Consider the following 14,230-nt stretch of genomic DNA (forward strand, 5'->3'; position numbering starts at 1 on the left):
GCAGCTACGAGTCCAGCTGGGGGCTCGATGGTGATGTGAATAGAGCTTTGGGCATTAATTTTATGGGATGGCTTGATATCACCCCTGCAGAAGAACAACGAATTTAAAGCAAGCTCTGAGATTGGAAAATTAAATAAAAGCTTATTGAGTTGAACTGTATTGTTCTCTGGATCCTGCTGTCTGATACCTTTGTCATCCTTAGCCTTCTGTGGGACGGATGCAATTAATTTCAATTTTAGAATTTTTTTTAATAGACTACAGCACAACAAATTGGTATTTCCTTGAAAGCTACTAGTTGGTCAGCCATTAGGGAAAAAAAGCAGTGCTTTTGAGCTCATGGCAGAATAAGAGGGAGACAGACAAGAGAGAGGCAGCTCCTGTCCCATCTACACAGCAGCAAAAAGCCTCAGCTGCAGGTATTCAGAAATGCTTCTCAGGGTGGACTGTCAAATAGAAAAACAAATCACAGAAGTACTGCCCAATTTAGTTGTCAGAAAAATCTGAAATTCTAGAAAGGAATTTTGCATTCCTTTGACTTGCTATATTTTTGGAAATGTTCCCTCTCAAAGACCCAGAGCATGTGGGAGCAACACAGAGGACATCCAACAGTTCAACTGAGTGATGTGGCATACAATGAAGGCTGCCCCTGTTACAACTTCCAAGCCAGGGTTTTACTCCGTAAGGCTGAGGTCATTACAGCTCATGGAGCCGAGACAGTGCAGTGCAGTGATGCACAATCCTTGGGAAAGGAAGATGTTTCCTTAATCAACAGTAACGTGGATATTTTTTATTTCACAATTTCTTAATCACCAGTAACTTGGATACTCCTGGTCATCCCAGCTTCATTTCTTTAATGATCCATGTGCCTTCCCATCTACTACAATGGTTACATCTGATTATGAATTTACTGCTGGATCACGTAATGAGATAAGAGGCATACTCACTTTACTAAAAACTATGAAAAATATTTAAGGAACTAGAAATCTATAAGCTTCCTTTTCAGTTTTCAAGAGGTGCTGCCTAGGAGGACAGCAAGACTGACAGCAGGTGAACTGGACCTTGACTGTGACTTGCTGAGGAAGGCAGAGGCTCTAGTTACTGTCCAGGGACAATCACTGCATTCATGGCAATTTCTACCACATGAAGTTCTGATGGAGGATACAGATGAGAGAGAGGCCTGTAACACCCCATCTGCGTCTCCTCAGTGGGAGCCAGGCTGTCTCATCTGCACTTAGTCTCTAATTCCTACCTTTCCAGGTAGGAATTACCTGCTTTAAATCAGGTCCAGCAGCCCCAGCTCTCCCCTAAAATGCTCCAAGTACTAAGGATCCAAGCTCCTTCAGGTGAAGAGGATCTAAAAAGAGGTTCTAAAACCCATGTCCTGGACAAGTGGTTAACCCCCAGCTATTATGCTAAAGGCACTACGAATACTGAGCCCCTTTCCTTTGTAAAATGTCAGCCTTGCTTCATTAGGTGGCCACCTCCGAAGAGTACACAGTGGTCTGGGAAGCATCTTCAGCAACTTTTAACAGTGCTTTCCAGCAAAGTCAGAAGGGGAAACGTAAGAGTTTAAACAGGTGGGCTGAGGCACATCTTCAGATCTTCAGAAGCTCCAACCCCCCTGCCCTGCTGATGGGGAACTCAAGGCTTCAGAAAAGTGTTTTAAATTTAAAAAACAAAGTCTTTCAATATTACTTTTGGTAGTTTAGGAGACCTTCCTCTCCTTCATAAGCATTCATAATAGCCAGAGAACACTAATCGGCTTTAGCTGTAGAGGGAAGATCCATTTCTCCAGGGTTGGGAAGTGGGAATCAGCTACAGCTCTTGGAAGGTAAAAATAAATACTCCCTGCCCTGAAGGAACTGACTGTTACTGGTACTTCAAGCAGTCAGCAGTCTGGGAGAGGTGTGAATGGTCCCATGGCCTGAAAACACTGCTTCAGGACACTGATCTCTATCTTCCCTAGCTCCCTTCCCCAAAAACAGGTGTACAAAATTCCAGCCAGGCAATACTTACTTTAACTACTGTGTACACAGCATTAAGGATGAGGCATGAGGATCCCATATTATGTTTTATTATTTCTCTGTAAGTACTAGACAGGGATTTGTGACAGATAAGAATTAGGGGTGTTTGCTCTCATTGTGGCTTCTACAGCCACTTATTCATGCCATTTCCCTAGCACTATTGCTACATGGACTGCAACGTATCATAAAATTCATAGTAAAAAGTACTGTGCATCCTTTTTTCTCATTTATTACAGTGTTTCAGAGGAAGTAGCTTGTCTCATTAAAAGTGACTGAAAAATATTATAAATGAAAAAAACCTCCTGACAGTCTATCAAAATCTAACATTAATATATCTACCCCAAATCAAATCACTATATTTATCAACACTTACAAATGCTTTATAATCACATGACTGGAAGATAAGTTTCTCTGGATGATGTTGCCAATATTGTACAGGTGTTGATGCTGTGGCTTCATTTGGAGGTCGCAAGGTAATTGAAGGCTCTCCCCAGTCTCCTGTCTGAAAATCACAGTTGTTCAAGATATAAAAGAAGTTGCAGGCAAATACGCTATAAAGTAGCCCTTCACTGTTGTGTTCAATTCACAATAATTTATTTTCTACACGTAGAGCCATGTTACTAAAATAAGGGAATACAACTCCTACAACATTCTTCATGATTTAATTTACAATCCAAAGTCATCTACTGTAGTGTTTAATGAGGCTTTAATTAAATCTATTTGTTTTGAGCATAAAATAATTAGGCACCAGAAATGTTCCCTAAAAATAACTGTTTACAATACATGTATGAGAATGAGAACACTTGATAAAAAATCATGAGATGCAAAAAAAGGCCATTCACAAATTCCACTATGTGTTTTACAAGCTTTTCTACACAGTTAATAAGTCTTCCATTATCCAGCACATATAACTGATAACTAACTTTCCTAAGTGGCTAAATAACTGAGCCTTTGCTTTGATCTGAAGACTTTTTATTCATTCTTCAAACTTATGAGCCATTCTTTAATCTTTTTATGAATATTTACTTTGATCACCTTCTCTTGATGTCTCATTGTAGAGTTACTAAGATTGCTCTTCCACATTCATCATTCTCATTGATATAGATGATTGACTTCCTGAGCTGTCATCTTCCCTCAAAGCCCTCAGAGAACATGGCTAGAACTGCAGTTTGCTGCCAGTTTCCTTTACAGGACACTCTTCTTTCTTCCAAAAAGAGCAAATGCAGGCATTGGTAAAAAAAGGCAGTGCTGGTCTGGGTCTCCCCTGCCACTGCATATTTTTGGACATGGCTTTGTTAGACCTGGACTGACCTCTGGGCTCTCGTGTGCTCCTTCCACCTTGCAGGCCCATAAAAAAAAATATTATTTTGAGGTTATTTATTTTTTTAACTGTGATCTCTCTTTTGGTCCACATGTGCTCATGCCGCTCGTGTCCTCAACACCAGGGATGCTGCCAAACCAGCGTCACCACTGCATATTTTTGGACATGGCTTTGTTAGACCTGGACTGACCTCTGGGCTCTCGTGTGCTCCTTCCACCTTGCAGGCCCATAAAAAAAAATATTATTTTGAGGTTATTTATTTTTTTAACTGTGATCTCTCTTTTGGTCCACATGTGCTCATGCCGCTCGTGTCCTCAACACCAGGGATGCTGCCAAACCAGCGTCAGCTCACTTTAACTGAAAATGACCCGTGGATGGAGTCCTTCTCCTCTTCCCCAGCCTTCTTCCCTCTCTCAACAGCTCCACTTCCCCCCTACTCTGTCTGGTCTGGTCTGTCTCTGAATTCCTCTCTCCTTCCCACTCTGTCTCTTAGGGTTCAGATTTCTCCCGCCTGATCCTCCTTTCTCTCCTGCTTGTTCTCTCTCAAACTATTTTACCCTCTCCTATAGAATTATTTCAATTTGGATTATGCTACTTCTTTCTTTACCCGCACTTATCTCTGTGTATTTTCTATGCATGTCATATTGTTAAAATATGTGTTGAAGCTGGCAAGGAATTGTCATCAGCATTTCACACAGAATATGGCTAGAAATTAAGACGTTTAAAGCAAAAAAGTTAAGCATCAAGAACACATGAAAAATTCTTATAAAAAACATTAAAAAGTCTGGCAAACTATCACATCCTACTAATTAAATCAGAACAGAGTAAACAAAACAAATACATCATTTTCATGTGTCACAAAATAATGAAATGGCACACATTTGCACAACTCTGCAATGAAAAGCAAGAGATAAATCTGGAAACATCAACATTACCCTGCCGATATGGTAACTTAAAGCAAGTGAACATCATAAAACAAGTCGAACCTGGTTAACGGCACTATTAGCACATCTACAAATTATACAGTATTGTAATTTCTTTTGCCTAGTTAAGTTATCTATACACTATGTATATGACTTTGACCTCAAATTTTGAAAGGAAAGCAGCAGCAGCAATTGCTCCAATTTTTGGCATTCTATATCCACAGAAATGAATCTTTCTGACCACTGATGTATAAAAACCTTCATCATATTTAATCTGAAGTGTGAATTTGATTTCTTTAAGAAGCAGTTCTCATAAAATGTTTCAACCATATTACAAGGGGTAAGGATCTGCATCCTTATTAGCTGAGTTTGTATTTGACTACAAGAGAAGATGAATTGCATTCATCAGAAATTCTCACAGAGTGCTCAGCTGTCTCTTATGAACTGTTCAAGGCCATAGCTAACAGACCACTTGAAATAGTCTTTGTTTTCCCCCTAATAAAGATACACTCCTGCATGTTCTGGGAAAAGAAGCAGATCTCAGAAGGTACATCTTATCCACTTAGCAAAAGGTTTTTATGATGGAACAGGAGTAACTCCAGGACAGAGAAGCTAAAAAGTACATCTTTCGACCATTGGTCCTTCCATCGAGGAATCACAGGGATTCAGGAATAGAATTTCTACAGAATAAGTGGCCCTGGGTAGTGCTCCAAACCTTTCTGTTGCTCTGATCTGCAGGTGACTTTTCTCACATGCAGAAAATGGACAGTGCTGACAAATGAAACAGGATACATAAGGAGTAAAATAAGTACATAATTTTACAGTTTGACTCCCTTTTGCATGAAAGATATTAAAAGCATGGAGAACTGCATTGTTTCTGTCTGTAAATGAAGGCTGGTAACAAGAGGAACAGGGGCTAGGAAGCAATAATTACAAGGTAATAAGAAATAATCTTCAATCAGGCTAATAAACTAGCATACGAGACACTTATAAAGGGACTGTGTGAAAATCATTAATTTGTATTCATTAATTGCTCTATAAATATACACAATCATCCAAGTACCCACTCCTTTTAAAATAGACAAAACAGAATTGATGTGATTGCTGTACATCTGTAGGATGATCTAAATACGCAGTACAGCTGAGGTTATGGGAATGCAGAGACACAAGATGTCTGCTCTTCCTGACTGTCCTGGTTTTCAGCTGAGACAGAACTAGATTTCTTTTCAGTAGCTAGAATAGGGCCATGTTTTGGTTTCAGCCTGGGATTTGTTATGAGAGAAACACTGATAACATACCAGTGTTTTCACTTTTGTCCCTGGAAGTGATGGACTTTGTGTTCTGTTAGTCTACAAGTGCAAGATCTAGGGAGGGTGAGGAATATTTAAATTAATAAGCTAAATTGGCATTTGGATACGGCAATGGGATATTCCATATCATATCACTTCATGTTCAGTATGTTAGTGAGAGTCTCTTCCTCTTTTGGCTCTCTCTGGATTTCACTCAGGCTCTCACTCTTCTGGGATTGTGGTTTCGGTTTGGGATTGTTGCTCCTCTGGGATCGTTATCTGGGAATGGGCCATGCTTGGTTGGTGGGTGGTGAGCAATTGCACTGTGTATCACTCATTTGCATATTTTATTACTATTATAATTATTATTTTAATATCATTATTATTTTAAGTTGTATTTTATTTCAGTTATTAAATTGTTCTTATCTCAACCTATGAGTCTCCTTACCCTTGCCCTCAACTCTCTCCCCTATCCCCTGGGGGAGGGGGGAGTGAGCAAACGGCTGCGTTTGGCTGCTAGCCAAGTGCCAGCCAAGTGCCAGCCCAGTGTATTTGGGTGTATCTTGTAGAAGGAGCAGCTACTAAGAGAAGCTGCATAAAATTAAACATCATAGGTATAATTATTATGACACATTAAGATGTTATACACAATCATACAATTTTCTTTTGCAAATGTATCATAAGTGTTTTTTAATATTCAGCAGACATGCTTTCTGGTCTCCTTTCCTTTTGTTTCTTACCAAACTCCTTAGATTTTTAAACCATACTATTGCTAGTATTTGTTACCTATTTAGACTGAGTTGTAACAGAGCAGTCTCTAAAGCCCAGATCCATGAAGATGTTTAGAAGTGTTATTCCTGTTACACATTCCCCAGGGGCTTTCCTTTTTTTTTTTTTTTCTTCCCCTAAAGGGAAGAAAGGTTTTTAAGCAAAATTTAGACAGCTTTCAGAAACCTGGGCCTAAAAGCCTCTACAAGCAGAAAAGGAGCTCCTCAGCTGACTGACTCTAGTCAGATACTGAAATTCTGAGATTTAGGATGTGATGATGGCAATTAATTTCAGGTAAAATACCAAGTAGGAATATCTTTGACCTAGAAAAGGCTTGAAATGACAAGTCTCAAGTCTTGGGTAGAAAAATATAAATTACTAGTATCCTAAATCTGAGGAATTGTTGTGGAACAACTCATGGGTGATGTGCTGAGATTCAGGATCTTCATAAGCACCTAAAACTCTTTCAAGCAGTATTGAAATGTTCATAAATTGCTGTGCAGGATCAACTATGACGTTTGATTTCATTTTTAAAAATAGATATGGTAGGATAAGGATTTTCTGATTTGAATATTGAAGTCGCAGTTATAAGAAATAATCAAACATTTTAAGCTTATGTATTTTTTATGACACAATATACATATGGAGATTTTTATCTCTCTGATGAAGTAGAAAGGCAAGAGATAATTTATTCCTCATCTAACTTTACAGCTCATCAGACAGCTGTGCAATTTATCACGTGTTTTTTGCTGTACTGCCTGTGTTTTAGTATTCTAACTGCTCCATGCCTTTAACCAGTGCCTTTCCTCTCTCTAGCCTCAGTCACCTTGAGAAAGAAGTTTTTTTGCTCCACATTTTGCAGATAAAGAATTTACAATCACAAGACAGTCTTCAGACAGGTGCTACAGAGTGGTAAAGATTCAATCCTTTCACAGTGACAATTTTGAACCATAAAGGTTATTGCCTTAAAGACTGTATCTTGCAGTGCTTCATAGGCCTGAATATGGGCAGTATTCAGAGTTCTAGAAAGGGTCAGATACTTGCTGTCAAATGAGCTACAGAAGCAGATTACTCCTATTAGATAATTTTTTTTTTTACAATTGTTGCACGTTTTCCTATCTCATCCCATTCTCTGAGTACTGTATTTGACTCACATTAAAGGCACCAGGATGCAGAGACAGTCACAGGTAAAAAGTAAGTTCAATACAACGTCTATAAAATCTAATATCTGCCTCATCTTTTTATAAAAATGTCAAGTTAAAAACCCTCCATGCTAAAAAACAAACAAACAAACAAACAAACAAAAAAAAGCGCCTTGTTTTGAGTGGCCTGAATGTATTTATTTCTAACAAGGACCATATCTGAAAACTTTTCACCTGTTAAAGCCTCATGCCTGGTTATGGCAACATGCATTAGTAACCATGACAACAATAAATTGGAGCACACACAGATACAACACTTCTGTCTGAAAAATTAATAATTTTCTCCCTGTAAGAATTTTAAATGTTCTGTGGACCAGCCAAATCCTCATAATTTGCTTACATTTTCATTCCTAGAGTGAGAGAAATTTTTTTAGCTCCTTATATTTTTGGTTTTTGAAATAATAGAAACAGGTTCATGGCGTACTTACATTTTAAAAGCTTCTAAAGCTCAGTGGCCAAAATGGCCCCTTTCTGGTAGAAATGCTCCAAGGAGGTGGTTATATGACAGAAATTGGGAGAAATCTACAGCTTCTCTGAAATATTAAGCTGAATGACGAGCTGTCATCCTTACCACGCTAGAATATGTATCACCGGGTTTGCTCTTACGTGCATTGCACACGTGACTGTCCCAGAAGTGATGAAAATTCAGAGCACCATCCATGTTACCTCTAATTCCCTAAAAGTGCCTCTGCAAACACGGCGTGCTTCTTGGCTAGGCAAAGCCTATAGATTAACACAGAAAGGGCAGCACAACACATTTTGGGGGTGAAACTGTGCAAACTGAGCTGTTTACACGGTTTCTTGCTTTGGAAAAGTGAGCAAACGAAAACATCAGGAACAGAAATCAAAGCTCCCCCTGAACGAGACCACGGCTGGCAATCCCCCCTGCCCCATCCTGTATGTACACCATACAGCCAACAGATGCTACCACACGGCATGATACACGAATGCGCGTACACATAATCCCAAAAGAGGGCGGACAAATTATGGACTTTTTTTTGTCATTTCAGCAACGTGACACCCGTAGATAACAGCATGGCAACAGACTGTACATCCATAGAGTGACAACATAGCCATTTATTACTGTATCTTACATTATGAACCTGATGAATCGATGAGAAAGGATATCCTGCATTCTGGTTGGTCCAGATCTCACAGACAGAGGACTGCTAATATAAACAGAAAACTATATCTCATCTTGTAAATATTAATGCACTGCAACTGCCAAAAGGCAAGAATAATTAAGAGAAGGCTTGCAATAACATTAAAGAAAGAAGTAAAACAGCTGTTAAAAGTAATTTTTTATTTATTGGCTGACAAAATATTTTTGGACTGACTGGAAGGAAATATAGCTTATTCAAAGACTTTAGAAGGGGTGTCAAACTGAGTACAGGAAAACAATTTAGTCAGAAGTGCTGGTGATGTAAAGAGATAAAGTTATGCAGGCATAAACAGAAAATTCAGAGAGTAGAAGAAATATTGGTTATTTTCAGTTTTTGTCAGGGAAGAAGTTTGAAGTCAACATCCCAATCGCATTTTGAGATTTGAATCTCTCTGTTGGACACTTTCACAGGGAGAGAGGATGGGAAAAATCTGGCAATACAGTCAACAGGAAAAATACATTTTTTTTGGTAACAATTACCATAAAAGAATGCATTGCAATTAAGTGAAGCAGTTGCCCACCATCTCCTACCAACAACAGTTCCTTTGCATACAAAGATACAGATAATATTACCTTTGGTATTGACATGACTCCGCTGTTTAAATGAAAGGTTTAGCCTGCCTTCTACATGATTTTACAGATAGTCTGTAGTAGCAAAGTGAAGTAAGCATACTGTAGCATCTCTAGCAAAAGCAATGGAACTAGGCAAGCATAGCATTCACCAGCATCTTTTACATGTTTCCTTGTTTGGACATTTACCAAGAAAGCATCTGTGACACCTCAGCAAAAGCTAAGAAAACATTTTACAGTAGCCAGGCAACTAAAACAAAGCATCAGGCATAGGATCTGCCCACAGTATCTCAGGCAGGCAGCAACAAAAGGCAATAAACACACATGAAAAATGCAACTGCAGCATCCAGAATAGATAGCAATTAATATACCAGTAATTCAACAACAGCAAGAATGTGCATTGCTGGTTCTTCTCATCAACAGCAGCAGGAAAGCACTGATGCTCAAAACAACCCAAAGTGCAACTCTTAGAAATACGACTCTTGCTCTTACCTCTTGTAGCCTGAAACCTGGCTGCCTGGCTGGTGACAGACAAGGTTATCACTTGTGGTTACTGTCAGGGCAGGCTGGCATCCTCTGGACTCACTACTGAGCGCTGCCAGACAAGCTGGTGGCTGCCTAATGTTATTAATGGACCCTTATTTCCTTCATGATTTGAAAATGCATGTACACACATCCCTTCCCCAGCTTCAGTAATTCTCAGACTTTCCTGTATCTGGTAAATTTCTTCTTCTCCATCTTGTTTTCAAAGTTATTTGCTTCTCCTTCATGATGTACAGGGCTCTACCTTTTGATAGCATTAGCTAATAAAAACTTTTGAATTTGGTTCAGTCTTCTACCTCATCCTCTGCAACCTGCTACGAAACAGTCCTCCTCTGTGTGAGGAACATGTAGTCTCAGTGCAAGGCCAGTAGCAAACACTGCTCCAGCTGTTTCTGCTGTGCCATTATTAGGACATCATGCTAATTGGCACTAACGACCTTTTTTTCTGTCAAGCAAAGTGACCTATGGGCTTCAGCCATGCCCATCACTGTGATGCCTATGTTTGTTTGCCTGGGGGCGATTCCTGAATGGGAATCCATGGCAGGAGGTTGTGCCTCTGCTTTTCAAGAGAAGGTGTTCCTAGGCCAGGTGCAGCATTCCCAAGCACCTGGTAATCAAGAAAACATACTGGGGTGCTATTTGGACAGACTTGTTGAGGTCCTGAAAGGAGTAAGGTAAGGCAGCATGGGACTGTATGCAGCAGATGCTTCATCTCTCCCCAGTGCTGGCATGGGGCTGTTGAGATACTGTCATATTGTACAGCTGGTTCTCACCATCTTGCTATTCTGGAGATAAAGGTGCATCCTTAAATCCTGCCCTTCCTGAGGACTTGTCTTTAGGGAGTGGTGTGGTGCCTTGGCCAGATCAGTCAGGAGCCAGTAGCTGTCCCCACACAGCCGAGGCGTGCAGGGCTCTGCCGACAGAGCGGTAGCGATGGTGCGACAGCAGCTGTGCTGTGCTGCAGTGCGTAAACATATAAATACACCAGATAGGTCTATTGTCTGCTTCAGTGCTAACTCAGGAACAGGTAACGTGACAGTGCAGTAAGTGTGTAATCAAACTTTAAGTTGCTCCATTTAAAAAAAGGGCAGGGAATCAATCCTTTCTTACACATGCCCATGGTACCCACGCTGCCCCTCCCTCATCTTCTCCTGAGCAAAAACTCAAGGGTTAGTGCACTCCCCTCAAGAGCTGAGAGCTCTCAATTTGATGCCCTTCTCTGACTGAGGGAATTCACACCTATGTATTTCACCTACCTCAGCAGCAGAAGATAGGCTGTCTTCAACCCCTTTTATAAATGAAGGGAAACCCTTCTTATTATTTTTAATTCTTTGGAGAAAGAAGAGGGCATAAAAGCACATGTTTGGATCACTCACCTACAAGAGACAAGTTCTGGGTCCAGGTCTCTGCTCCAAGGAGACTGTTCAAATGAACTCCCTCCATCACGCAGACCTACCTCCAGAATTAAAGGTTTGGAAGACCAAGGATTAAGCTAAATCATCTTTAAAGACAGGTGACTTGAGTTATTAAGTCAACAATAAATCAAGGGGACCAGCAGAGACAGAGAATTTCCCATGACTGTACGAATGCCTAGTCAGAAAGGCAGCACTGCAAAAGTCATTACTAGGTTCTGCACTCATTAATGTTTGTGGACCAGCAGAGACAGAGAATTTCCCTGTACGAATGCCTAGTCAGAAGGGCAGCACTGCAAAACTCATTACTAGGTTCTGCACTCATTAATGTTTGAATGACTAAGGTACTGAAATGCAGTACAGAAGGAACATTAATTTATGGAAGGTAATGAATTCAAATTCAGAAACCAACCTTTTCCTTGCACCACTGTAAAAATATTTAGCATTTACTATATACATATTTTATGCCTTTAAAGTGCTGAAATTTTAAAATGAATTATGAAATCCCCAGGGGAAGTACTTAAAGTTGCATACTCCAGTGCTGAAGAGAAAGGCATCAAGGAAAGGAAAAAGGTTAAGTGAGTATCTGAGGCCAGAAAATAGGTAGTAGGAGGGAGAATTGGGATTAGGCTTCAAACACTCGTAATTTTCAGCTCTCAAAACATATGCCCTCAAAAGGAAGGAAAATAATTCAATCTGTGCATGCACTTCCACCATAATTAACACAAATACACTTGGGCACTTAATATCACTGACACAGAGATTCTGTGAAAAAGAGAGTTTTACAAAGAATAGCATTAGCTATTGCCTGATTAGCACTAAACATGCGCTTATCTTATGCTTCCCAAAAGGTAAATGCTTACAAGTAAAATCACAACAAGACTCTGCTGTCACGATACCATTTTTGTAATAGCTATAGATGTCCGATGCATAAAAGATTTCCCCATTCAGTCACCATGGGACACAACTCTGACAGGCAGGAGGGGCAAAGGAAGGGGGAAAGGGAATGGCATGCTCTGCACAACTCCTGCGACCTGCTACCCGTGAATACAGGTGGCTGGTTAATAGTGTGAGAGGGAAGGAAGGAGGGAAGGCTCCACATTACCTGCTCTGCACTCATCCATCTGCCTTTCCTTTCCAGCAATCACAGTTCTGATGTGGTCTCCTAATCACTCTATGACTGTCCTTTTAAAAGAATTATGGACGCTTTCACTTCCCTTTATTTAACTTAACTTAACCTGCTTGATTTAAAGAAAACACATTCACATGAGAAGTAATATTCCTTACTCTTCTTGCTGACTTCCTCTGTGACAGAAGACAATAGGGCATAATTACTTCAGACACCTGTTGTAAAGTCAGTAGCCAATCATCTTACAAAGTGTTTGCACATTTCCATCTGCTTCAAGCCTTTCTAATTACTCATCTATTTACTGGCAGAGCTGTAAGATGGTATATATAACGGTGTACAAGGTTGTGGGCTGTGTTTGAGACAAGTTAAATGCTTCATAAGGTGAACAAAACCATCTAATTTTAGGCTTCATTCCTACAGACAGAGAAGACTTGGTTGATAATCTGAAGGCAGAAAGTAACTGTACTGATAGGCATCACAAACCAGTAAGATCAATCATGGGAATTACATACTTTCTAAGGAGAGGAACAGAGGAAAGCAGTAGGAGAGAACAGCTGGACAGTGTACGCAGAAGGAGTAGAAGATGGGTGGAAGGCAGTCTTGATGTATTCAGCACAGCCCAATCCAGTGCCCAGAAGGCATTTTAGAAGATGTCAAAGATTTACCTAAAGTAGGAGCAATTATACTGAGAAAGTCACAGAAAATACTGAAAGGACCAAAGAAAGGCTAAAAGAATATTTAAGATGGGAGAAAAGGAAGATTTGGAAAGTTATAGCCAGCCTAACTGCAGAAACCAGCAAGTTACTAAAAATGCAGCTGTTAGATGAGATGAGGTTGCTCAGAGCTTCATCCAGTCAGGTCTTGAAAACCTCCAAGGACAGAGACTGGACAGCCTCTCTGAGCAACCTGTCCCACTGCTTGCCTGTCCTCATGGGCAAGAAGTTTCTTTTGCCATCCAGTCAGCAACAATCCTCTTTCAGTTTTTGCACGCAAAGTCACGTTTTCTCCAGCCAGCCCTGGTTGCTCTGCCTCTCCTCAGAGGGCAAGTGCTCCAGTCCCTGGCCATCTTGGTAGCCCTTCACTGAACTTCCCTCTCCTAAATAAAAAAGGAAGCATTTAATAAAAGTAGCACATTGTAACACGTGGGAAGGAACTTCTATGCCATACACTGCCACCAGCGAGGTCTCATATGGCAAAGCATCCAGTTTTAGCCACTGCACTTCAAGGATGGAGGCACGCTGGGGGAATCCAGGAGAGAGTAACAGTAAGTCTAGAAAACACCAGGGTGTGTCCCTGGTTAGGCTAATGTGGGTCCCAAATGGTCTGTTTACCCCTGAACTGGTTCAAGAAGTTTGTTGGTGACTCCTAATATTCTGCTTCCTTCTCCACCTTTCCCCAGCAAGGCTTGCCCTCTCTCATACTTCCATGTTGCACAGCTGGTACATGGGGAGAAGAGGAGCTGCTGAACATAACCTCCAGGTTTATTCTCCTGTCACCTCTTCCACTGTCTCAGTGAAGGGCTGAGCCTCGGGAGATTGCTCCCATCCCCTGGCACTGCAGCCCCAGTGAGGTGCAGAGGGAAGGACAGAAACGGCAGCAAACTCAGCTCCCTCTGATGCACATTATCTAACTTGCTATCTAATTCAGTCTAGCTCCAGAAATGAGGAGAACTCTGGATCAAATCCCAGAAAAACCACCTTGGCATGGCAAACAATCTTTAAAGGTGCAACAGCCATAAGAAACAAATGAAAACTGGATGAACGGGGCTGTCTGGCCCCTTTTGTAACTGTCACTCCAAATATTTTAGGACCATGGGAGAGCAGCTGTGCCATTTCAATAGATGTTGCTTTCCTGAATGTTCCCAGAGCTCTGGGGAGAGCTTGTCTT

The 14,230-nt window shown here is 40.7% G+C and overlaps 1 protein-coding gene across 1 annotated transcript in view; it reads right to left on the reverse strand.

The window, feature by feature from the left end:
• The window catches only part of LOC104526916 (ankyrin repeat and sterile alpha motif domain-containing protein 1B), a 50,442-nt gene that overhangs the window by 23,843 nt on the left and 12,369 nt on the right, over positions 1-14,230 (reverse strand). Inside the window, exon 3 of the mRNA XM_029085614.1 lies at positions 2,398-2,526. Coding sequence (XP_028941447.1) covers positions 2,398-2,526 — 129 coding nt within the window. The remainder of the gene's footprint in view (positions 1-2,397; positions 2,527-14,230) is intronic.

Source organism: Antrostomus carolinensis, unplaced genomic scaffold, assembly GCF_000700745.2.
Source record: "Antrostomus carolinensis isolate BGI_N321 unplaced genomic scaffold, ASM70074v2 scaffold24790, whole genome shotgun sequence".
NCBI lineage: Eukaryota > Metazoa > Chordata > Aves > Caprimulgiformes > Caprimulgidae > Antrostomus > Antrostomus carolinensis.